The sequence below is a fragment of the Ursus americanus genome, chromosome 32 (genome assembly GCF_024610735.1).
Source record: "Ursus americanus isolate L20-20 chromosome 32, mUrsAme1.1.p, whole genome shotgun sequence".
Classification (NCBI taxonomy): Eukaryota; Metazoa; Chordata; class Mammalia; order Carnivora; family Ursidae; genus Ursus; species Ursus americanus.
This window is the reverse complement of record NC_142158.1, coordinates 32646190-32671765: the sequence shown is the minus strand read 5'-3', so window position 1 is coordinate 32671765 and position 25576 is coordinate 32646190. Positions and strand designations below refer to the sequence as shown.

The 25576-nt window shown below is 53.5% G+C and overlaps 1 protein-coding gene across 2 annotated transcripts in view; it reads left to right on the top strand.

The window, feature by feature from the left end:
• The window catches only part of MDGA1 (MAM domain containing glycosylphosphatidylinositol anchor 1), a 59747-nt gene that overhangs the window by 12968 nt on the left and 21203 nt on the right, over window positions 1–25576 (top strand). The window contains exons 2-6 of one of the 2 annotated variants that reach the window (XM_087858208.1): window positions 16884–17023; window positions 21273–21447; window positions 23133–23329; window positions 24141–24273; window positions 24608–24793. In XM_087858208.1, coding sequence (XP_087714334.1) covers window positions 16884–17023; window positions 21273–21447; window positions 23133–23329; window positions 24141–24273; window positions 24608–24793 — 831 coding nt within the window. Of the gene's footprint in view, window positions 1–16883; window positions 17024–21272; window positions 21448–23132; window positions 23330–24140; window positions 24274–24523; window positions 24794–25576 lie in introns of both variants that reach the window. The other variant, XM_045786320.2, reaches the window with a different exon arrangement.

The window sequence follows — 25576 nt, the reverse complement described above, 5'->3', positions numbered from 1 at the left end:
TGCCAGGCCCCACCAGGTCCAGCATCGCTGTCATACTGCCAAAGTCCCACGTTAGAGTTATTAACAAGTGAGCCAGCAGAAACATGGACACTGTTACCAGAAGGTTGCTCTGGGAATATCTGGCAGCCCCCAGGCCTTTTGCCAGTGGCCCAGGTTGGTTGATCAGATGAGTTGGATCTTGAAGTGTTGGTACTCAGGCGAGGAAGTTTCCAAGGAAGTAATGGGTCGAGGTTGGGGAGCACGGTTGTTTCTGTGATGTTTGTGGGTGTGATTGTTAAGCAATAGGAGGGCTCTGGATCATGGCCATGTAAGAGATTTAATAGGGGACATCATGATGACCAGAAGTGGCTTGGACTCACAGTCTTCGTTTGGGTTCCCCAGAAGCAGACCTTGAGATAAGAAGCCAAGTGAGGTAGTTTATTTGGCAGATAAGCCTGGGAAACTCTGGTAGGGAAATGGAGATGTAAGACAGGGAAGCAGAGGGAACCAAGAAAAGGTGCCTTGTCAAGCCAGTCACCACCGTGTGCCATTGGGGACCTCCGGGACACTGTAAACACACTTGAGAGTTCTCCCACCGTGGTGAGGGAGCTGCGACATGTATACACCAGCTCCTATCTGTCATTAGTTGAGGGCTGCTCTGGGGGTATTAGTTTCCTGGTACTTACAGCCTAGGCCACATGCAGTGTAAGCTCTAGGGGCCAGAGACAGCCTCAGGCAGAGAGAAGCAGATTCTGGCCAGTGTGCAATCAAGTGGTTAGGGGAGAGGGGTGGCGGTGGGCACTGACAGCGTGTGTCCTGCCTAAGCCATCCACCTTGCTTTTTCAGATCCAGCCTGTTTTGCTGAGCTCTTTGTTCTTAGGTCTTGTCTTCTGGGTGCATGTGTAAGCCCCGACTCCAGGCTGAAAACTCTCCCCTGCGGCCATCAGACCTGTGAGCTGCTCATTTACTTCCTTGGATTCTGTGACTAGAACCCCAGCACATCAATTTCCCCAAAACCTTCCCGATAGAATCCAGCCTTTCCCTGAAGGATGGGCAGGGTTGGGGGATCACTGAGGACAAACTCAGAGTCTACAGGTCTTTTAGGCATTGCAATGAGAGGCATGGTCTTTAGCTCACCACCTGCTGAATTCAAAACTAAGAGAGAGGCGGGGACAACCTCTGAGACTAGCTCTCTGCAGGCAGAATTCTATGTGGGTAATAGAGTTGATTGCATTCTGTCCACTTCCTTCTCCAGGAACCAAACCTCCTCCCCTGGGCAATGATCAGGCTAGCCTGCACCCCTGAATATCCCTGGGCCAGATCAGAGCACGTCCATCCTGTTGTCGGTTCATTATCCACCTGAGATTAATTAATTCATCAAATATTTATTGAGCACCTCCTATGTGCCAGATACCATTCTGGGTGCTGAGGGTACAGCAGACAGCAAGACAAAGAGATGGTCTAGAATTACAGGCTCGTGGAGTCAGAGCCAGGAGGGATCTTAGAGCAGATCTAATCATTTGTCGGAAGAGAAACCCGAGGCCGAGAGGTCCTCAGGCCACACGGCAAATAGGGAGCCTGGCTTGGAATCATGGAAGGTCAAAGATAATGAGCTAAGAGGTCAGCTGTCCCTAACTGGTCAGCTTTTAGAGGCAGAAACCAGTGGCCAGAGGCAGAGTCACGCCGAGCTAGTGGCATTGCTCTTGCTTGCCAGCAAACACATCCTTCTCTCCTCCATCTCTCCCAAGCTAGATCTGGGCTCTGATTTACTGAGGGGAGTGTGTGTGTGTGTGTGTGTGTGTGTGTGTGTGTGTGTGTGTCTGTCTGCATGTGTGTATGGCTTCATGTGGGCTCGGGCAACCGGCAGGAGACATGAGTGGCTTTCTCGTGATCAAGCCTTTCCACCTCCTTCCGGGGCAGTCAGAGACTGTAGTGAGCTCTCCCCTCCCCTCTTGCCACCCCTAGCTCCCCCATACGGCCATGGCCACTGGCACTGCCCACTGCCACCGTGGCCTCGGGCAGTGCCGGGAGGGTTCAGGACTGAGGGATGCCCTGATGTGCCTGCAGCGTCCACACCCCTGTCTGACTCCCTCTCACTTTCTCGGAAGCTGAAGGAGAAGGGGCTGTGAGGCTGTGCAGGGCCAGGGTGGGCTTCATCCCTCCCAGTCTCGTCCCCCTCACTCTGTGGGAGTTGGGCAGGTGTAAGGAGTAGGTCTAAAGAGCCAGGCTGAGAGGCAAAAGGAGGTGATTGGGTGGGGAGCTCTGTGATCAGTGTGTGTGTGCGTGTAGGACCACCACCGGCAATGAGACCAACTGCTCCCACTGGGTACCTCAATAGGAGATGAAATACACCCCCCTTCCTCTCTATCCTGTCCGTTTGTATTTTTGTGTGTACCTGTAAGTATACGAGGGTGTACCTGTGCTGAAGGTGTGTATATGCATGGTGATGCACCCGGGAACGGGCACCTGTGTGCAGGGGCCAAGTGTATACATGTGGGGAGACTGCAGACCTCTTTGGGGGACCTTCTCTGGGTCCACCTTTATCCCCCTGCCCCTCCAGGCAGCCCTTAGTTCCCAGGCAGGGGGCAGGAATGGGCATCCAGCACTCTGGGCCGTCAGCCCAGTGCTTACATCCAGCCTGGGTTATGGCTGGCCTCCCCCACCCCCCACTTCTAGGAGACCTGAAGTGGGGGCCAGGGGCAGGCCGAGGCTAGCCCGGAGCTCCTGGCTAATTTTCCCCGGCCTCCATCGATCCAGCAGCTTCTCCTGAGTCTATTAGCAGTCGGCGAGTGAAAATATCCCCCATTGCGAGCCCTGACCTGAGACAGGGAGGAATCCATAGCAATTTGTTCAAACAGAGGAAAGCGTTTCCCTCTGATTTGTATTCCAATTTATTCTAGGCAGGAAGGGGGTCAGGGTGTGGGGGGGTGAACCCTGGCTCACCAGAGCTGGGCCCAGGCCCGTCTCCCTCGGCCCCCCATGCCAGCCGTGGTGGCAGCTGGCGCTCCCCGTGGTTCCTGGAGTGGGGGCTGAGGAGGGGAGGGGGGGCTCCAGCAGGGGGACGGGAAGAGAGGCCCGCCAGCCTTCCCAGCAGGCCCGGCTTGGCTGGAGAGCTCAGTTGTGGATTTGGTTTTCACAAAATACAAAGCCGCCTGCTCGGAGCCTCTCTCCCGGGCTTGGGGCCTGTGCCAGGCGTGCGCTCACCCGCTGTGCCCGTGCCAGGGTGGGGGCTGGGCCGGGCCCACGGACAGTGGCCCCAGCTGGGCTAAGTGGCAGGAGGGTCTATTCTTCTCCTGAAGCCCTCCGCAGCCGGCCTTGCAGGAACAGAGCTGCTTAGGCTCAGAGGGGAGCTGACACTTTGGAAAAGCTGCTGTGCAGGGTGGAGAGCCCCTCACCACGGGAGCCCCGGGAGCCCTGAGTGCATCTTCCTGGTGCCTTGCTCAGGCTTCGTTCCTGGTCTGAGCAAACAGGGGCGGGGGGGGGGGGGCGGTGCTTACCGCTCCCCGACCCTGGAAGTCTCTCCTGAGCACTTACAATAATGACAGCTCTGACTGACATTCATTAAGGACCTACTATTTGCCAGGCACTGGACTAGTGCCATCAAGTGTCCAGTCCTTGCAGGGTCCAGGCTTCCTTGGGTGCCTCAGGTTCCCCACCCTTCCAGATCCTTCTGTCACCTCCCTCACCCACCTCTGCTCGGTCTTTCTCACTCCCTCCTGAGAATCACTTCTCCTTTCCACCTGAGGGCGGCTTTGGTGACTGAGGGTCTCAGGACTGACACCTCTGCCGCCCCCTTTTTCAGAGGGACCCCATGAGCAGGCTAGCTCCTTTTCTTCCAGGTAGCTTCCTTTGGCCCCACCAGGGCCCAGGCTTCTGCAGAGGTGACGCCATGGCAACAGGAGAGGAGGATTCTGAGAAGGGTCAGCTAAATGGTCCTACAGCTACCCCCCCCTCCACTGTTTCCTTCTTTCTTGCACCAGTGCTGGCAGGGAGGGGAGTAACCAGAAACGTTCTTCACACCCAGGTGTCGGTGACTAGCAGCTCTGAGGTCAGCTGTTGCACATGATTTGCCAGGCTCCATGACACCACCAAGGTCTAATTTCAGAAGCCAGCAACTAAATATATCAAAGTGGATGAATCATCATCTCCCCAGGTGGGAGTATGTGGTGTGAAGGAGCAGAGGCTCCTCACACAGATCTGGGTTCAGGTTCTGCCTCAGCCACTCCCTGGCTGTGTGATCTTGGGCAGGTGATGCTCTGTGCCTCACGCACAAGCTCCCCGTGCACAAGATGGCGGCCACAGCGCCTTCCTGAGGGGGCCGTGGTGAAGAGGCAGTGGGAGCGCATGGAAAGCCGTTCTTAGCCCAGTGCCTGGCACACGGGGAGTCAGTGATGGCGGCTGTTCAGAGGCAGCCCTGCTAAGTGAGTGTTGCCAGTGCCTGGGCCTGGCTCGGGAAGCTAGTGAGTCACAGAGGTGGCCACCAGGGAAGCAGTGCGTGAGGCTCTGTGTACGGGCCTGTGACGCATGATTAGGGGAAAGAGGGAGCAAGACCAAGACCCTGGCCCAGGAGAAAGGGTGACAGGATTCTAGCCCTCCTCCCATCTTCCTCTTGGGGAAATTTAAACCCAGAACGTTCCCTTCCAGCCACTTTGTAGGTCGGGAGACAGGTGTGTTTTGCACCCAGGCCTTTATCGCACCACTGCCTCTCCCAGACCTCATTTTCCTCCTAAGAACCCCCCCCCACCGCCCCCACCTCCTCAGCCCCTAGGAGCTTCCCAAGGGCAATGACTTTTCTGTCTCTGGCTGTGATTGAACTCTGGTCCAATTGGCCTCCCCCCCCCCCCCAAGTCCTTCACTTTTCTCCCTGAACTACTGGGTTCCAAATCATTTACAAGTTGTTCGGAGGCTCAGCATTATAATCAGATCCTACCGTGCATGCCACTTACATGGTTTCTAAAGTTTTAGCCAAAAAAGGAGTGAAACCCTTCAGTGATGGAGGGAAAGAATCATGAGAATACTTAACGGGAGGGCAGGTGTTGGATTTCTTGATTTATAAATGTACCCGATGCTAAAGGACTTGGTACTTCCTGCATGGACTCTTGGAAAGAAAAGGTTGTTTATCCTTTGCAGGGATTTAACATGCTTTCCCTCCCAGGGGTGTTCACCTTTTGAAAGGGACACAGAAGAAAGAATGAACAAGCGACTGTTTAATATGCAGGGTGGTGACGACTGTTATGAAGAGCACACAAAGCAGGGAAGGGATTGAAAGTGGTGGAAGTGAGGCAGCCATGGCCATGCTGTCTTAAATAGTGCGGTCAGGGAAGGCCTGTCTCAAAACACAGCCAAAGGAACTAAGGGAGTAAGCTCTGGAAGTCTTGGGAAGAATAATCCAGCTTCAGGAGCTGCAAGTGCAAAGGCCCTGAGGTAGGAGTGGGCTTGGCCTGCTTGAAGAACAATAGAGAGAGCAGCGTGACCACAGTGCGGGGAGCAGTAGAACATAAGTGGGAATGGGAGCAGATGACAGGGGGATGACAGGGGGTGGGACAGCCTATTAAAAGTGTTGGCTTTGACTCCACGTGAGATGGGAGCCATGGCAAGGTTTTGAGCAGAGGAAGGACAGGGCCTGACCTAGTGTTGTAAAGGGATCCCGCTGGTTTCTTATGGAGTACAGACTGTACGGGCAGGGGAGGAAGCAGAGTAGATCTATCGGGAGGCTGCTGTAGAAATCCAGGCAGAAGATGGTGATGGCTAAAAGTAGGGTGGTATTGTGGGGGTCGGACTGGGGATCGGTTCTGAAGGCAGCTCAGAGGACTTGCTGGTGGATTGGGTGTGGGGTGTAGGAGAAGGAGAGAAGCCAGGGAGGACTGTTTCTGGCTGACGGCAGGGGATAGTGTGTTTTCACTGATGGGGGTGGGGCTGAGGAATGGCTCTCAGGCTGTGGGGTGCAGGGGGCCAGTACCGCTGTCCTCCTGATGTCACTGGATGTGGAGAGAGGCATACAGTGAATCAGGCCCTCACATCTCTGCTCCCTGATTTTTAAACCTCAGAGCTAACCCTCCTGCCACATCCTCAGCTGGGTCGGGTGAAGGCTGGTCTGGGAGAACTGTGGGGGAGGGGGTTTCGAGGCGTTTCACGCAGTCAGGTCGTGGCACCTCTCATTCCACCCCAACCTGGGTAGGATGAGGCCCCGAAACCCACAGCCGCCTGGGGGTGGGGGCCTTGGAGATGCCCCAGAAACTCTGTCCTTCCCTCCCCTGCTCTTCTGTCCTGACCCCACCTGCTCTCGAGCCACGGGATTGATTTTGCTTTCAAGGTTGTATTGTTATTATTACCCACTTAAACAACCTCATAGGAAAAAAAATGGAACCCAATGACCATCAAACATTAACCGTTCATTCTAAATTCCCTGCCCATACCTGTCAATACATTTTTACATAGCAGTAAACAGTCGTCTGTTCTGCGCTGTCAGCCGACTTTATCTCCCACACACGTCGCACAGTATTGACTGAGCCCTCAGCCCTGTCACTCTAACGGCTGCAGGGTACCCCCTGCATCGATGCGCTGCCGTTTGGTCCCCATTTCTCTGTGGCGGAGAGTTTGGGCAGGTGCCAGTTTCCCCTGCTTCTAAATAGCTCTGCCGTGAATATCCTTATGTGGATTACTTTTTCCTTTTAAATTATTTCCTTGGGGCCTATTCCCCAAAGTGAGATTGCCTAATAGGTCATAGGATAGGAACAGTTTTATGGTTCTCATTTCGCCCTGCCGGGTCGTGTTACAAAAAGTTTGAGCCAGTTTTGCACACAGCCCAGCCACAGTGGATTTTATCCTCCGAATTGATTTCCCCGAGTTTAATAGGTGCATTATGACTTGTTTCTTAACTTCTAACATTTGCTTCCTGAAGCCACGTTTGGGTCTCTTGGCACCTAGTAAGTGCCTGATCTGTGCAGAACTTTACAGTTTACGTGGAGCTTTCTGGCATGTCATCTCAGTGAGGTGCCGTGAGCATAATTATATTGGCCTCTGTGTTATACGGCAGAGTGGGCGTTAGTCACATTAATGCCGGAGTGAGGCCTCCAACCAGTTCTTGCAGGTTTGCTTAGAAAGGGTTCCCACCCACCTGCCACCATCCCATTCTTTTCGTGGGCCCAGCGTCCCCAGATGCCCAGTTCAGCCCCAATTCAGTGCCCTTAGCCCTGTTGTCTCCCCTCAGCTCCCACAGCCAGCTGGTGCCAGCCCCCAGCTGGAGCCCTTTGCTTCCAGGTTGGGGCTCAGCTCTGTGGGGCTTGGAGGAAGCCACTGGGTTTGTGGGTCAGGTGGGGCTTTGAGGGCTCTTTGCTTCAGCAAAGCCATGATGCTTACCATTCCCCGGCCTAGGCCTGGCCCAGGCTCTATGTTCTGCGTGGGGGGCCTAGACCTAGACCATACTTCTTGAGGATCTTCTAGGCAGCACGCACCGTGCTTGGTGGATTCGATTCTTACTGTATTTAACACTCACAAGAGGGAGTGCACTTACGCCCATTTTACAGTCAGGAGACTGAGGCTCTAGACTAGAGAGTGAACAGATTGCCCCAGGCCACAGAGCAATTGCTGCCACTGCCCGGACAAGAACCCCATGCGCAGGCTGTGTCTACTCCAGACCTGCGCCTCCCATGGGTTTGGGTCAATAGTTATGCTTTAGCATTGGGGGGTGGGGTGGGGTTGGTCATATCTAGTGTCTGGGTTGCTGCCAGGATGCAGGGCCAAGGGCACGGCAGTGATGGGGTCCCCAGGACTGGCAGAGCTTGGCAGGGCAGGGTAGTTGGGACCTAAGCAGGAAAATCTACATGAGTTAGCCCATGTCTGTGGGCCTCACATCCCTGGGCCAGGCAGGCTCAGGTCCTGTGTTCGAGAAGCCATTCTCTGCCCGGATGGGTGGCAGCTTCTCTCCCATCATGATCCTGTATGTTCTCTCGGGGAGATCTTTCCTTCCTGTGATTGCCTCCTACCTACAGCCCACCTTGCTGTTCTGGTCTCTCGAGATTACGGCTCATGGCGTTCCCCCCAAAAGTAGACCTCCAAATCCAGTGTTACATTTTCTTCTTGCAGGCCCTTTGAACAGGTTCCCACAGGGTCCCGGGCCATATTATCAAGTGGAAAAGGGACTAGAATTTATTAAGTACCTACTTAGATACCAGTCCTTGTGTTACATACCCGATGTGAGTTATCTCATTTAATTCTCACGACCCGGAAGTCACTTCCACTACTGCCTGAGATGTCTTTTCTCCACTTGCAGCCTAAGGAAACTGAGGCTTCAAGAGGCTGAATGACTTGCCCAACAGTAAGGAGATGAGTGGTGGGGTCTTGCCTCCTGCCCTCCCCCCGCACCATCGGGGCAGCCCCTCAGGCTTACATGTACAGCCTCGGGTCAAGCCCGGATTTAGACCATGTGCCTTTCTGCTCTCTTCCCTAAGTGTCCCGCCTGCACTGGTTAGAGCTGCCCTAGGTCCCCTCACTGTTGAGGGTTTGATCCTGGTCTTCTGCAACCCAGGGAGAAAGTCCCTATAGCTTCTCCCGGGAAACCTCAGAGCCCCCACGTAGGGGGCTTTCCCGGTGGCCTGTCCCAACATCCCAGAGTTCCATCGGGGGGTGCCCAGTAGACTTCCATTGATCCACAGACAAGGAAGAGACTGTGACGCTCTCAACCCGTGCGCCTTCCGATGAGGCCAGGATGTGGGTGCAAGGGTGCTGGACATTCCCTGGGACTAGGGCTCAGATGGACCGGACACCCCTTCTGGCAGAGGAAATTTGTCAAGAGGCCAGGCTCTGCCCAAAGTGTGGGGCTCTGCACACGGTGCTAGGCCCTGCAAACAGGATCGGCGCTTTCAAACAGGAGCAGGCCCTGCCTCTGACCACGGAAGCAGAGCTTTTATGCTCAGTCGTGGTGATCGGGTGGCAGCCTGAGCGCTCACGCCTTCTGCTGTGGCTGCTCTCGTATTCAGTGACAGCACCTTGTACTTGGAGGTCAGAGACAAACACGCTCAAGCTGGGGAGAGATTTTTGTGGCCAAAGAGATTGGCTGAATCCGGGTTTGGTTTTGATGAGCAAAAAAAGGACCCTGGGGTGGAGAGCAAAGTCCAGTGGGACCTGCGGCAAAGTGGGGACAGAGGTTCTTCACTGAGGACGGCCATGCCTTATTCGCCTCTGCAAACCAGCGCCGAGGGCGGGGCAGTGCACACACTAGGTGCTTAGGAAATACTGCAGAACAAATCGATGAATCAATGGCAAATACACAGGCAATCGTGTATGTCCTCTGAAGGCTTGGAGTGAGAGGGAGGGTGGGGAGGGAATCCGCGTGCATTGAGGTCTAAGCACCCAAGAGAATGACCAGAGTGTGATGGTGCTTCCCCTCAAGATGACCAGCATTTTTTAAAAAGATTTATTTATTTGAGAGCGAGAGAGAGAGAGAGAGAGAGAGAACAAGTACGTACATGTGAGCAGGGGGAGGGGCAGAGGGAGAGAGAGAATCCCAAGCAGATTCCCCACTGAGTGCAGAGCCCGGTGCAGGACTTGATCCTGAGATCATGACCTGAGCCAAAACCAAGCATCGGATGCTCAACGGGCTAAGCCAGGCCAGGTGCCCCTCACGATGGCCAGCATCAAGGTGAGGTCAGAGGAGATGGTGTGGGATGCGGGAGACTGTTTCAGACTGGTTTTCCCAGTGTTGAATTGGAGCTTCCCCTAGACTTGGAGAAGCCCCCTGGTCCATCCTGGGTGGTGAACAGGGGACAGGTGTTAGCCAGCTCCACAGACAGCCAGGGCCAAGAGGGAGGTAGGGCAAAGCCTTGCTGTGGAGAGCACAGAAGGGTTCATTTTCCCTGGAGGTCCGTGTTTGATGGCCATGGCTTGTTGGAGAGGTGCGTAGCACCATCCCTGGCAGAAGGACGCCCAGGCGGAGCTGGCCAGGTGCCTGCCCCACGAGCCTCCTCCCAGACCCTGGCCGCCATTCTCTGAGCTGCTAATTAAAAGAGAAAAGCCTGTTAATATTTCAGCACTGTTAACTCTGCTAAATTATTAAGTGTCCATTTGCATTACGTGCATAAAAGGATCGATAAACATGTGCGTACCAGGAGCTGGGAGGGCCACGGAAAGATGGTTTCTGAGGATGCTGCATGGGACAGGCCCAGCGAGCGACTCAGAGACGATGTCCGGCATCCTGAGCCCTGAGTCCTCAGCACTGTGCCAGGCACTCAGGAACTGGAAAGGCATGGGGCTTAGCATAAAGGTCAGAGAGTCAGACTCTAAATCAGCAGGGTGTCCTTGGGCAACTTACTTAACCTTGCTGGGCCTCAGTGTCCTGATCTGACAAATGGGAGCAACAGGCTTGTTCCGAGCAATACGTAATAGACATAAAACACTTGACACAAAACCCTTGACACAATGCTGGCGCAGAGTAAATTGTTACTGTTGTGTATATATCGTGATGCTATTGTTATGCTAGGGGGGTGGGTCGGAGGGCACCAGAGCCTTGACTCCAGCTCACAGCCATCTCTCCCTGTCGCTCCGCAGGCCTTTATAGGCACTGTCCTTCTCCCAGCTCTCCCGGACCGCACACTTGCCTAGTATCCCCCCAGCACCAAGCTCAGCACCTCATGCTCATAAGGATGTGTTGACCGATGGAAGTCGGGACCGGAACACAGATCCTGATTCCGTACTGCCCGGCCCAGAACACTCAGTGATGCTTGTGGGAGGCTGTGAGGCTGGCGGCACTCGCCCTGCCATCTGCAAACGGGGCCGGATAGACTCCAGGTGGGGAAGTCTGCAGCCCCCTTCTCTTCTCTCCATCCCCCTCCTCTGGCAGTTTCCCAGCCACACACACCTTCCCAGAAAGAGTCAGGAGCAGGAAGCAGGACAATAGCCCCGACTTGAGGACGATTAACCTTTTTGAATGCGGCGTGGGGGGGAAAATCCGGAAGGAAAGCTGAAGGAGCTTTAAATGAAGGGTTTCCATTCGTGTAGCTGTCTGCCCGCTGTATTTGGCTCCACGTCTTCCTGTTGCACATTTGTGCAGTTAACAGCACCTCCTACACCTTGGCAAGTGCCAGGGAGGAAATTCTCACGAGGGATGGGGGTCTTTGAGGAAATTTCCCTTCCAGATTCCAGTGAGAATTCTCTTCCGACACCCGGTGGGCAAGGTGAATTTGCCTTAACATGAATCCTTGAGAGTTTGTGGCTCCCTCGCTGCGCCCGCTGGGTGCGGGCTGTCCCGACCCCCTCCAATAATTTTGGGTGTATGCTTTCTGGAGGAAAAAGGAGTGAGCCGGTAGGCCAGAAGCATTCTACCAGGGACCCACTATGTCTGCCTCAGCTGTCCTCCTTATGATGCTGCCCTGTGGGTGACACGCCTCACGTTGTTTGGCTGTGCTCAGCCACAGGGCTGGGGAGGGCCATCGCACTTGACTCAACAGCCATTAGTTTTCAATTGGGCTTTGAATCAGTATTTCTCCATTTGTTTTCCACAACACTTCTATCTCTCAAGATGCTAAGAGATCCTCTGTGAAGAAAGGGCTTTATGGTCAAATACATCTGGAAAGCACTGGCTTAAACTAAATTACGTAGGTGTGTTTACCACGGGACTTTTCAGAGCCTTTACTAATCTATACTTGGGTGCCGAGACACACTGGGAAGGAGAGAGAAGATGCAGCATCAGCAACCTGACTTGGCGGAGGGCTATCAATGAACAATTTATGGCACACGGGTTGGGAGATACCGTTTTCCTTTTCCACGGGGCTTCGTTGAGAGATCTCAGGAGAGTGAAATCGGAAGTCTCATAGACCAGAGGCAGGGAAACACACATGGTTCCAAACTCCTGTCCTATCTTCTATCTACCAATGGGGTGTCAAGCAGAGATGATCAAATCCAGCCTCCCAAATTCCCAAGGAGCTTGTGACAAATACAAACTCTGACAGCCTTGGAGTCGGCATGGCAACAGGCTCCTTGGTGACACAAGGCAGGGGTAGGGGAGTCCTTGGAGGACTGGGACAGTGAACGGAGTTCCAGGCTAGCAGGTGAAAGGCCTGGGTTCAAGTCCCCGCTCTGCTAAGTCCCTGCTCTGCTCCCGTCCTGTGTCCTGTGTCAGTGAGTGACGCAGACAGGGCATTTCCTTCTCTGGGCCTCCGCTGTCTTCTCTGCTTCTCTGACTTCAAGGCTAAGTCGGACTTGCTCTCTCTGCCTCTCACAACGAGACGAAGAGCTTGGAAATATATACAGTGGACCCCAGGAAGGTATCACTCGTCACCATCTGTGGCAGATAAGGCCGGGTCCTTTCATGCAAAGGGCTTGCGGGCCCCCGGGGAGGTGGGTTCTTGAGAGGAGGGCGGGGTCATTTGTAGAATACTGATGCTAGCCACCGTGTTTAGGTGGCTTACTGTGTGCCAGGCACTGCTTTCAGCCCTTGACGGGAGTTGACTTATGTATCCCTCGCAACAAGCCCATTTTACAAGTGAGAAAATGAAGGCTTAAGTAACTTGCTAACGTCACGGAGTAACTTGCTGAGAGCTAAGTGTGCTGGGAAGCTGAGGGGGACGCTCAGAAGGGCCCCATCCCTCCCCCCTGTTCCCAGCTCCTCTGAAGGCCTGCACTGCCCTCAGCATGAATTTTAACATATCCGTGAAATGTCCCTACCGGCTTAATGTCCGCTTTGAGGGTCTCCACCCTGAGATTTTGAGGGGGGCCCAGAGGGTGCTCTCCTGCCCCCATCTCTTGCTCCTACTTAATCAGTTCAGGAGAGAGCACGTATTGTTTGTCCAGGTGTTTTATAAAGATGTTGTCTTAAACCCTCACGCCAGCCCCGGGAGAAGGCATTATTGTTCCCATTTATGAAGGAAGAGGCTGAGGCTCAGAGAGGTTAAGTAACCTGCCTAATGTCACCCAGCTAGTGGGTAGCAGAGCCAGGAATTAGTCCCAGATTGTCTGCTTTTCCTCTGTCCTCTGCTCACTGTTCCTTGATGCCGCCTCTTCTCCAGAACAGTCTCGGCACTTGGAGCGCTCTGAAGCCATCCCGTTCCTTTCTGTCCCCCTGTCTGCTCTCCATCTCCCCAACAGAGCTCCTTTGCTCTTTGCTTCACCTGATAGTCTCTCCAGCACCCACGCAGCAGCAGCGGTGGCTCTAAGTGTTTGTTGTTTGACAGACTGAATGAAGGGATTATGATGTCATGGTGCCTCTTGACACAGGTCCTGGCCTGGTTGCCTTTGGAATAGAAGATGCTGCCGCCGGCCTTGCCTTCCTAGGGCGTGTGGGGCAGGAGGCTGAGGTTAAGTGGGGCAGAGCCTTTGAGGGCTGGCGACGTGGTGCGGACTCTGTTGGTTTGGGGTCCGAAACACAGGTCTAGTCATTCCAGGGGTGAACTGAGCGGGGGAGCTGATTCACATTAACAAAGCTCAGTGGGAGGCCACAGGCAGATTGAAATGCCAAGGCCAAGGGGGCCTGGATACCCCTTGGTCCAGAGGGAAAATCTACACCTCGAAGAAGTCTGCCGTGGGAAGCAGCTCATCAAATAGGAATCAAATAGGAATCAGAGTAAAGGGAGTGGGTATTCTAATGGTTAGTGCCAACCAAAGAAACTGGATAACCTCCGTGGGCAATTTTCAACATTGAAGCAGGACTTAGGTACAGCCAAATCTTAAGCAAAGAAACGGATGCATCTTTTACGTATATGTCCATTCGTATAACCACCACTCAGATTAAGATGTAGGATCTCCATCCCACCAGATGGGATCCCACCTTCTCCCCAGAAACGTCTGGTGTCCCTTCCAGTACATAATCCCTATCCCCACTCAAGGGCAACCACTGTTACTTTAAAATTGGTTTTTCCAGTTTTGAATTTCAGACACATGAAATCATATCCTACTTACTCTTTTGTGTCTGAGTTCTTCCGTCCAGATCGTCCATGTGAGATTCAACAGTGCCATTGTATCTATCAGGAGTTCTTTTCTTTTCTTTTCTTTTCTTTTGTTTATCTTTGTGTAATATTCCATCGTATGATTATACCGGAATTTATTTACCTCTGCTAGTCTTGACGGACATATGGGTAGTTTCTCGTTTTTAGCCATAATGAATAAAGCTGCAATGAATATTCTCGGACCTATTATTTGGTTGTTATAAGCACTCATTTCCACTGGGTACTACCCAGGAGTGGAATTGCTGGGTCATGAGCTACACCCCTGTCTAGCTTGAGTCGGTACTGCCAAAATCTCTTCCGCAGTGGTTCTATCATTTTAGTGTTTGACATTTTTAAGAGTTAATGTCATCAAAGGGAGTTAGGTCATCTTAACGATGCCATCATCCACGATGTCCCTTCGCTAGTGAGGAAATGTGGCTGACGGCCAGAGGCCTTGTGTCTGCTGGCCAGGCCGTGTGTTTTCTGGCTTGTGCTGGCCAGACCCTGAGAAAGTCCGGCTCTCCAACTCCTTTTCAGTATTCCTTATCACTCACCGAACCTTCTGTTGTTATAACACTGCTTGGCTACGGGCAAGCCACGGTGTCCAAGATTACAGCTTATCTTCCACTGGAGCCTGTTAAATCAATGTCTTCCTTGTGGAGAGGCACCCCAGGCCTCTTGTAGACATCCATGCAACCTTCTGGTCTTATCAGCGACTGGCATGCACATCATGCATGGGGGGGTTGTTTCCTGATGAGATTTCCTGGGACCTTGGCCACAGATGGCTCTTTCTTCCATGGTATGGTGATGTTCATGCATTTTTGTCGCAGAGGGTGACAGTTCCAGACCCATTCCCCAGATTCCAGGATGCATTTTATATGTGGACTACACACTGTTTACAAAATTTATAGAAAGTGTGAGTTGAGAAGGATCTCAGAGGTCATCTAATCCACTCCCCTGCCATAGAAGGGGAAACTGAAGCCCATGAGGTCTGACTTGCCCAAAGTTGCATAGCTCGTTTCTTGACAGTTAGCCTAGGTTCGTTCCTCTATGGCAGCCAGGCAGGCAGGATGGTTGTCTGGACACTCAGACTCACAGCTGCTGGCAGCTGCTACTGTTTGCAGAGCCTGCTGCTGTTTGCAGAGACTCTCGTGGTTCAACATGACCTGTGTTGCCCCCCAGTTGCTGCCCCACAAGCTTTTTGACCTACAGCCGGGCTGCCTCTGTGGACCCAGCTCTGTAATAGTTCATGACTGTCCCATCCGTGTTGGTTGGAGAGACCAGAGTAAGGCGCTACTTGGGGTTACTAAGCACATCTCATCTAACCTGTGTTACTGTCACACCCACCCTCGTGAGTTCTCAGGACCGACAGCATTCTCTCTGTTTTAGAGAGGAGAAAATAAAGGTTTACTCCAGGTAATATATATTATATATCACCCGGCACAAAGCTCCCCTGTTCTCTGAGGTCTGGTGAGAAAGCTGCCTCTTCCTAGAGCCTTCTGTGATCCTTCCTCTAGCAGACAGTGTTCTCTCTCTCCGCGGACCTCCCAGAGCCTTCTGTGCCTCTTACTACGCTTAGCAACATCACCATGGGATATTCTTGTAAGTTCATTCATTCAACGTTCGCCGAGTACCCGCTACACTCAAGGCCTTGTGCTAGGGATAGACAAGGTGGGACTCATGGTGTGGTAGACAGAAAGACAAGAACCTTGAATCTGGCAGACAGGCGGATTGATGCTGTATTGTTGCACTGGGGGAGTGATGGGTATGGAAGGAGGGAGGGCGCGGGTCAGTCAGGGGATGCTTCCTGGAGGAAGTTACACATTCTGTGTACAGGTTTTACCTTACCTTTGTGCACCTCTTTAGGGCAAGGACTCTGTTTTCACGCCCTTGTGCCCCTGGTGCCCTGGATTAGCCCTCCCAGCTCCACTCTTTCCACCCTCAGCTGTGAGCAGACAGGTATGAACTTGGGGGTCTTGCTCTCCTTTTCAGAGCCCAAACATTGCTGGGCTGGAGGCTAGACACTTAGGGAGGGGCTGTGTACTTCTCCCATTCAGTCCTCTTCCCTTTGGGTGTCGCAGCGACGTCCTAGCTCTTGTCCCCCGGCCCCGGTCACTGTGAGGAAGGCCAGGGAGGAGCCAGTGTTTCGAGAGCTCCCATCCGTTGAAGAGGTTGGCCCGGGCTCAGGGAGCAACGAGGGAGGAGTAGCAGGCCTTTGGGTGAGGGGGTGAGCAGTCTGTGGGGCTGGGAGATATCTTAGTCAAGCTAAGAGTAAAGCCGGGGATGGTAGAGGGGGTGCAGTTCAGGCAAGTGATTTACTGAGAAAGGGCTCTCAGGAGACCCTGGAAGGGGAGCAGCCAAGCAAAAGTACCGTTCAGTTGCTTTAGCCTCAGTCTGTTCCAGGGGGGCTCTGGTGTAAATGGCACCATAGCCCACCAGCAGATGCGGGGGCGGTAGCTGTCATCGGGCTGTGTGTGTGTGTGTACTGGGGAACGGGGTGGTCTTCTGGGCATGTCTGACTCAGGCAGCTCCCGCTGGTGAAGGGCGATTCCCAGGGGAAGGTGAGCTGTGTGCACGTGGTATCTAACACTCACAGCAGCTGGGGGACGGACGGCCCCACAGGCTTGGGGAGCTGGGGGGACACCAGCAGCTTCCACTCCAGGGGCTGCTAAGACGGCAATGCCCATCGGGTGATAACCAATCTGTATAGATACTGAACCCCTCCTACTCATCAGCTCCCTGAAAGCACAGGTCTCTTGCAAGGAGAGTGGGATGAGGAGGAAGTGCCCCCTTCCTGAGTCCTTGACCTTTCTGGTTCTGGCCTGGGCCCCTGGGAGTGTCCTTTCCAGAGCTCAACAGGTCAGGCCTCTGAGGAATGGCCTGGGGAGGTCTGGGCTGCCACCTTCCACTAACAGACTCAGAGGACAGAGCCTTAGACCCCCTCTGGCCTTGGTGCCTCTTGCCTAAATCTGCCCCCTCTCCCCCCAGCTCCCGCCCAGGCTCAGATTGTCCATGCAGGCCAGGCGTGTGTGGTAAAGGAGGACAACATCAGTGAGCGCGTCTACACCATCCGGGAGGGGGACACCCTCGTGCTGCAGTGCCTCGTCACCGGGCACCCTCGGCCCCAGGTAAGCCCCCCCCACCCCGCCTCACTCCCTATCCCGCCCTGGGATCCGAGCTACAGACAGGCAGTCAGAGCTGGGGACAAGAGGCGGATGAAGTTGGCATGCAAACACAAGACAGAAGACTGGGTCTGAGAAAGAGCTAGAAAATGAACTCTGTGAGTAAGGGCTGGAGGCCATGAGCTTATTCACCTGAAAACATTGATGGCTGAGGGGAAAAATTAAATGGCAGCTGTTCAATTCCACTTCCTTCCTGTTGTATCTGTTGGGCAGACGCTGCCTCAGAGGCACCTTCAACCTCCGTTTGAGGGCAGACCTCACGTGCTGACTCTGTGCTAGCTGCTTCCTCTGACATCTTCTCTTCGGAGCGTCATGCCCAGGCTGTGGGGAAGACGTGAGGGCTTCCGTTGCACAGCTGAGGAGAGCAAAGCTTGGGGAGGTTGAGTGAACCCCCAAGATCACACAGCCCCTGCGAGGGTGGAAGTAGAATTTGAATCCAGAACCAGTGTTCTCTGTAGCTTGGCACACTTCCCCCAGTGTGGCCGTCTTTGGGCTGGGGGCTCCAGGAGTTACCAACAACGTAGGATACACTCTCCTCTTCGAGAGGCTTCAGATACACAAGCTCCGTGCTCCTGAGGTCAAAAGACTGGAAGCAATTAGAAAACAACAGAAGAGGGGTATCTGGAAATGCCAGGTACATTTTGTCACAGACCGAGTATGTGCTTTAGTCAGAAGGGTTGGCCAGTTATCCCTGAAGCTGATGGGAAGAGGCAGGAGGTGGGCTGGAGGGATGGCTGGAAGTTGCTGGTGAGCTGCTGTGGCATTTAAGAGCAGCAGAACATTTTTCACTGGATCCTAGGGAGGACAATGCAACGCAGAAGCGTTTTTTGGATAGTTTTAGGCCCAGGGACGGGTTTGGTCGGTTTGGCCTGGAGACAAGCAAACGGGCAAGGAAACCGCTAAGGACTCAACCTGAAACCATCATCGCCACTTGCTTCTTTTCAAAGTTTTGTTTCAAGTGATAGCGATGCTGCCAGTCTTCAGGTTGCTGTTTGCATCAGGCGTGATGTCAGGCTGGTCCTCCCAAAAACCAGGGAGGCAGCTGGGCCATCTCTCCCTAAGGCTGCACTGGCCACCTGTGTGTGTCCCCTTGTGCATCGCATTTATGAGTGGTTTGTGGCTGGGGCTCAGTGCGTGTGCACACACTCTTTTTTCTGCTTCCATCCACGATGTCATTGTTCTTCCTGCTACGGAGACTCAAACCCTTGGGCTGCAATATGGCTCTGTGCCATCTCATTCCCCACATCTAGCCAGCCTCTGAGGCTTGTTTTTACATCTCTTGCATGAGTCTTCTGTTTCTATTCCTCGTTACCTCTGGAGGTCAGACCTGTAATCCCAGCCCTTGGACCACTGCAGTAGGCTAACTGCCCTCCCCCATCAGGCTCCCACATCTCCCTCTCCAATCCACTTCTGTACCCTGTTCCCAGAATCGTCATCCTCAAACCTGCTCTATCATATCACTCCCTTGCTCAGACACCTTCAGTGGTTTACCTATTACCTACCAGACCCAGTTCAGGCTGCTAGGGGTGGAAGGGAAGACCCCCTCCACAGTCTGGCCCCACCAGCCTTTCCTGTCTGACCGCCACTGCCATCCTCCTCATACCCATACTGTGCTCCAGTCACGCTTGCCCAAGTATACCCTGTTCGTTCCTGTGTTAGTTACTGCTGCTCACCTCTCCTAAAATGCCATCTACCTCCTTGTTTGCTCATTGCATTAAACACGTATTTACTGAGCACCTGCTGTGTGCCCAGCACTGTGATGGGCCTTGAAAATACAGTTACATTTCCCGTTGTCATGGAGTATCCCATCTAGCAGGGGAACAGAGAAGGAGCATCTCATGGCCCACTTTGAGGTCAGGATGGGGGACCTAATGGGTCCTGCAAACAAATAGCAGGAGAGTGGGAATCTCAAGGGCCAAAATGAAGAACGAATCTGGAGCAGTGGCAGTGAGCAGAAGGTGAAGATCCTGGTAATAGAGGGGCTTGAACTATGTACTCACCTCAGGAATAGTAGCATGAATGCACACATGGGGGGTATGAGTTGAGGCCACAGGTCCATCTGTGGTTGGAGGCTAGACATAGCCTCTCTACCTAAAGCAGGAAGCTCGACAAGGGCACCCCCTGTGAATGGGGACCAGAAGCTGTCTGTCCCACAGCCCAGAGTCACAGCAGGGAGCAGACTCTGCCTCAGGGCGTGCGTACAAACGGTCACCTGTAGAGGAGCACACCCCTTAGGCTGTCTGCGTCTTACGCCGTCCAAGTGGTGAGGACACCTGAAGCTGAGAAACTAATAGAAAGACTCGTTGGAACCTGTGAACCCATGGGTCTTGGGCAGAGGCAACCATAAAGCTACAACCACAGACAGGCCTGTGAGGGCCCACATGGAACTTCTGTGGAAGAAAATTCCCATGGAATACAATCCTGTGGAGTAAAATTTTAAGACACATTTAAAAATACAGTGCCAGGAAGGCCAGTCCAGAGACTCAAAAAATTGAACAATTTGCATCTGAGGAAACAGAGATAACAGAGCCATCTGAAAGGATCTTGAAAATAAATATGTTTAAAGTGTTTAAATAGATAACGAAAGATTATACAACCTGATCCGTTAGATACGGGAGAAAAAAAAACAAATAGAAATCCTAGAAATAAAAATAACAGGGTCTTTTGTAAAATGTGGCCTCAATCCCATAGAGATAGCTAAAGAGAAAATTAGTGAATTGGATGACAGATCTGAGGAAATCAACTACAATGCAGTCCAGAGAAGACAAAAAGATGGAAAATGTGAAAAGGAAGTTGCGAGACACGGAGGATAGAATGACAAGCTACAACATAAACTTTAGGACAGACTAGAGAAAACTGAGAGAAGGCAACATCTAAAGGGATAAAGGGTGAGAATTTTGTAGAATTGAAGAAAGGTACAAACCCTGCCACAGCCACTTTCTGCATGAGAAAGTTGCCCTTAACCCACTTCTCCCAAACCTTGGTAGTTTTGTGGCCTACAACCTGACCTCTTCACCGGGATCAGGGGCCTTGCCCTTTCTCAGTAATAAGCAATCCTCCCCAACTTTAATAAGATGGAAGCTTCCCTATCCCATCCTCCAATCCTTAAGACTTAATCACCTGGAACTGATCGATTTTTCTTAAAGCTCTGGTACTCTGAGTAGTAGCTCCAATGTCGTGTGATGCTTGCTAGCTCCGCACGATCTAGAGCAATGTTGATAATAATGGAAATTCGTTGAGTGACGAATATGTACCAGGGGTTACACTCAGGTGCTTTGCACACTTTGTCTCTAAATCTCTGCAAGGTGGAAATTATGCTATGTAATAGTTACAGTTGCCGGCTGCTGCGTAACAAATGCTCTAAAACTCAGTGGCTCAAAACAACACACACTTAGTGTCTCACCGTCCCTGTGGGACCAGAATCCAGGAGCCCCTTAGCTGGCAGGTTCTGGCTCATGGTCTCTCAGGAGGCTGCAGCCATTTGAGAACTGACTCGGGCGGGAGGACCCACTTGCGGCTACCTCCTGTGGCTGTTGACCTGAGGTTTCATTCTTCCCCTGTGGACCCCTCCCTCTGGAGGGCTGCTCATGACAAGACAGTTGGCTTTCCCCAAGATGGAAATCAAAGTCCTTCATAGCCTGATCTTGGAAGTGACATACTGCCCACTATATTATGTTGGTCACACAGCCCATCCCTGGTACAAAGTGGGAGGGCACCCCAGAAAAAAGAACTAGAGGCTAGGATCACTGGGGACCATCTTGGGGGCTGGCTGCCCCATGGACCTCTTACGCAGGTGAAAAATCTGAAGCTGGGAGAGGAGTAACCTACCCAAGGCCGCTAAAATTTTTGTCAAATTTTTAAGACAAATTTAATTCTCCCAGGAACCCTAGGCCGGGGAAATATTCTCCATTTTCCCAATGAGGAAAGGAAGGCAGGAAAGAAGGGGTAATTTGCCCCAATCCAACTTGCCTCTTAACCACTGCACTATACCGCCTTCTTTAAAGCCTCCTCCCCCTGACCCCAGATTCCCCAGACTCTTTCCCGAGGCGTCCTGCCCGATAGGTGTATTCCCCTGGGGGGAATTAGTTTTGGGGTGGGGGGCCTCCACGGGTACTCAGGAAAAACAATGGGGTAGGAGGGGAGGTGCCCACCCTCCCTGCCGCGCGGCTCACTCGGCCCTGCCCCGCGGGCCCAGGTGCGCTGGACCAAGACTGCGGGCAGCGCCTCGGACAAGTTCCAGGAGACGTCGGTGTTCAACGAGACGCTGCGCATCGAGCGCATCGCGCGCACGCAGGGCGGCCGCTACTACTGCAAGGCGGAGAACGGCGTGGGTGTGCCCGCCATCAAGTCTATCCGCGTGGACGTGCAGTGTGAGTCGAGGCCGGGGTGCGTGCCCCCGGGTGCTCTGGCTGAGCGGGAGGAGGGGGGTGGAAAGGAGGCTGGAGAAGCGACACCTCCGTGGAAGAGGACAGTAGAGACTTCATCTCCCCCGGACTAAAGGGGCTTACCTGCTGTTCCTCCAGTGTGTCTCACCCTGTACCCTTCACACGTGTCCCTCCCATAATCCATACGAAGCTTGCAACAGCCCTCCCCAGTGACCGGGGAGGGTGGGACAGGTTGGATTACACTCTTTTCACAGATGAAATTGAGGTAGCGGGGGTTTGTGACTTCTTCACCCGCAAAGGTTCTCTTGACTTCAGTCTGGTGCCCTTCCTACTGCACCTCATGTCTCTGCTTTTGCCCCGGGGGCAGCTCTGAAACTTCCCTAGCCTCACCACTTACAGGATTAAGCACTGGTCAGTCCTGGCTGCTGGTTGAACAGGAAGCACCTAGTCCCTACCTGCCTGCCATAGAGATACCCCTTAACCCCAAGAGGCTTTTTCACTGCTTTCCATCCACCTCTGGCCTGCCCAGGCTGACCCTAGTTACCCAGAAGCCGTAGGGCCAAGCCAAGGGGCCTGTCTGACACCATCTTAATGTCTAAAATGAACCTACCCATTAAATATGCCTCACGCCCCCACCAAGTGAGACCCCCAAGTGGTGAGCAGACCTCAGACCCTTCTGTCCCCCATCAGTCACCCAAGGGCCTCCCAAACTCTAGGGCTGAGGGTCATTTCTTGAGTTATTGGTGCTGGAAGGGACTGGCAGACACATTCTGGGTGTCACCCTTGGTCTTTGTTATGACTTCTGTCCAAGTGGGCTGTGCGAGGACAGAATGATGGGACGCCTGTCATAGGATGTTAGGCTGTGGAATGTGGGTGCCTTTGGTCCACAACGCTGGCTGTCCATTAGAATGTCTAGGGGGTCTTTAGAAGAAACTACTGATGCCTGGGTCCCACTTCCAGAGATTCTGATGTAATTGGGCGTGGGGCCCAGCATCGGGACTTTTCTTAAACTCTTTTTTTTTTATTATTGAGGATTAACCTACATCCGATAGAGTACACTAATCTTAAATGTACAGTTCAGTGAATTCTTATGTCTATGCGTGTGTAGACACCATCCAGTTCAAGAGCATTTCCAGGACCCCAGAAAGTTCCCTCATGCTCCCTCCCAGTCAATAATCTCCTTAGAGGCAATCATTCTTCTGACTTCTGACACCATCAATGAGCTCTGCCAGGCAGTGGTATTAAAAAGAAAGTCTCCATGTGATTCTGTCGTGCAAACAGAGGTGAGAACCACCAATCTAGTCCAATTTACCAGTGAGGAAACAAGCCCAGAGAGAGAAGGGACTTAGGCAGGTCACACTGCAAATTAACAGCTAACCCGGGATTTGAACCAGTGTCCTGATTTCCAGTCTGCAGCTGTTCCTCCATCCCGTGAAGGGGGGGTGAAGACAGACACCCCCATGCAGGGCCGGGGGAGGGACAGATGGGAAGCCGTTAAGTCCACTCCCCTGCCTCTAACAGGTTGGTGGAGCTTGCCAGCTGGGAGAGCATCTGGCTCTCTGGAAGCATCCCTTGAGGGTGGCTTAGCTTTCCTTGGGGGCTGCCAAAAAACCCAGCCCCTACCTTGGGGTCAGCCAGCCCTGACTCCACTGGGGCTGTGTCCCTGGCAGACCTGGACGAGCCCGTGCTGACGGTGCACCAGACAGTGAGCGATGTTCGCGGCAACTTCTACCAGGAGAAGACGGTGTTCCTGCGCTGTACTGTCAACTCCAACCCACCTGCCCGCTTCATCTGGAAGCGGGGCTCCAACACCCTGTCTCACAACCAGGACAATGGGGTCGACATCTATGAGCCCCTCTACACCCAGGTCAGGATGGACGGCAGCCACCTGCTCTCCTCACAGCTCGCCCCACGCTCTTCCTTCTGCACCCAACAAGGGAGGGGCACGGGGGGACCGGGGCCTCATGAGCCGCAGTTCCAGGGACTGCCCTGACTCCAGTAATTCTGTTCTGACGTCAGAAGCATGCATTCTCATTGGGCTCCAGACAGCCTGGGCCAAACAAATCAGGACAGAAAGATCAGGAAGGACGGGAGAGTCCCCCAGGCAACATGTCCTCCAGGGACATTGCTAATTAAGAAAGGCACCCCTGGGGGTGGGCACGTGATCCCTGCATGCTGCTGGCTGGCAGAGTAGCCGGAACTCTCCCGCAGGCGCAGCAGCAGTTGGGGGCAGAGAGGTGACTGCACTTCCCACGGGACCCCTGCAGTCCCGGGAGGTGGTGATGAGGCTGTCCTGCTAGGGGAGTCTTCCAGAGGTGGCTATCCCAGGTGGCTGGAAAAGCTGCACACGTGGACGTGGCCTGTGGGCCAGCACCATGTTTGTATAGGTTGTAAGACAGAGCAGGAATCCTTCCTCACCCTGCATTTCCCAGAGTGGGAAAACTGAGGCCTGGTGGTGGCCGGTGTGGCCCAGGACAGCACCAGAAGCGGAGAAGCTCGAGGTTTGGAGACTGCAGTGTCCACCCGAGGCTCCAGCTCCCTGAGGATAAACGGTGTGGAGGTCGGAAAGATAGGAATGAAAGTAGGAGCTAGCTTCCACCTCTGGTGCTGGGTGAATGTGCGTGGGGTCCCTGGGGGCCCGAGCAGGGCCCTCACCCCGGTGGTCCGCTGCTACCTAGGGGGAGACCAAGGTCTTGAAGCTGAAGAACCTGCGGCCCCAGGACTACGCGAGCTACACCTGCCAGGTGTCCGTACGCAATGTGTGCGGCGTCCCGGACAAGGCCGTCACCTTCCGGCTCACCAACACCACGGGTACAGGACTTACCTGCCCATCCCCCTTGCCCGACGGGGCGGACTCCCCAGCCAGGAGATGGTGCCCCACCCCACACAGGACTCCAGGCCCCTTGCCATGGGCGCGTCCCCTCCTGCCCTCTGCCTGCTCCCCGCCTTCTCCCCTCTCTTCTCCCTCCAGGCCTTCCCCAAGCCCATGGCTTCTTCTCCCCGCTCAGCTCCCCCAGCGCTGCTCACGGTCCCCTAAGACCCCACCTCCTTGTCCTCATAGCACCACCAGCCCTGAAGCTGTCTGTGAATGAAACTCTGGTGGTAAACCCGGGGGAGAATGTGACCGTACAGTGTCTGCTGACAGGCGGTGATCCCTTACCCCAGCTGCAGTGGTCCCACGGGCCGGGCCCGCTGCCCCTGGGTGCTCTGGCCCAGGGTGGCACCCTCAGCATCCCTTCAGTGCAGGCCCGGGACTCTGGCTACTACAACTGCACAGCCACCAACAATGTGGGCAACCCTGCCAAGAAGACGGTCAACCTGCTAGTGCGATGTACGTGGGTCCACAGGGGCGGGAGGGGTGGGAGGGGACTCGGGAGGCGGGCGGGGGCCCTGCCCTCCAGCAAGTACTGGGGAACTAGGAAAGGGGCCTGTCTGCTTTCTTTTGAGAGATGAGATTTGCTGGGGGGGTATATGCCAGGCACTTTGATTTCCCTGCAATTCTGATGTCTGTCTGCAGGCGGCAGGACCACAATTTGTATGAAGTTTTCTTTACAATCTACATTTCCAAAAGTCATCTCAACAATGGAAGAAGTGGGAAGGGCTGGCGTTGATTACCTACATTTATTTAAAAAGATTTCATTTATTTATTCATAAGAGACAGAGAGAGAGAGAGGCAGAGGCAGAAGGAGAAGCAGACTACCCTACTGAGCAGGGAGCCCGATGCAGGACTCAATGCCAGGACCCTGGGATCATGACCTGAGCCGAAGGCAGACACTTAACCGATAGAGCCACCCAGGCGCAATGATGACCTACGTTTTTCTTAGATTGGGAAACTGAGGCTGCCAAAAGCTAAATGTGGATATTTCAGTCTTCAAGAGAAATATCCTGATTCTCTTCCCATACAATGGTTTCTACATTTTTCACAGAATTAAAATTACAATAACTACATTTGCACATACCTCATATGCAAATCTTTATTAGCAAAGCATGTCAGTGAGTCTGAAGGTAATTACTAAATGTAGAAATGATACGAAACTTGGGGCACAATTAAAGAAGCATAAACACCCTCCTTACTCAACCTCAACCTCATTAGCTTCTCAGTATGATCTTGATT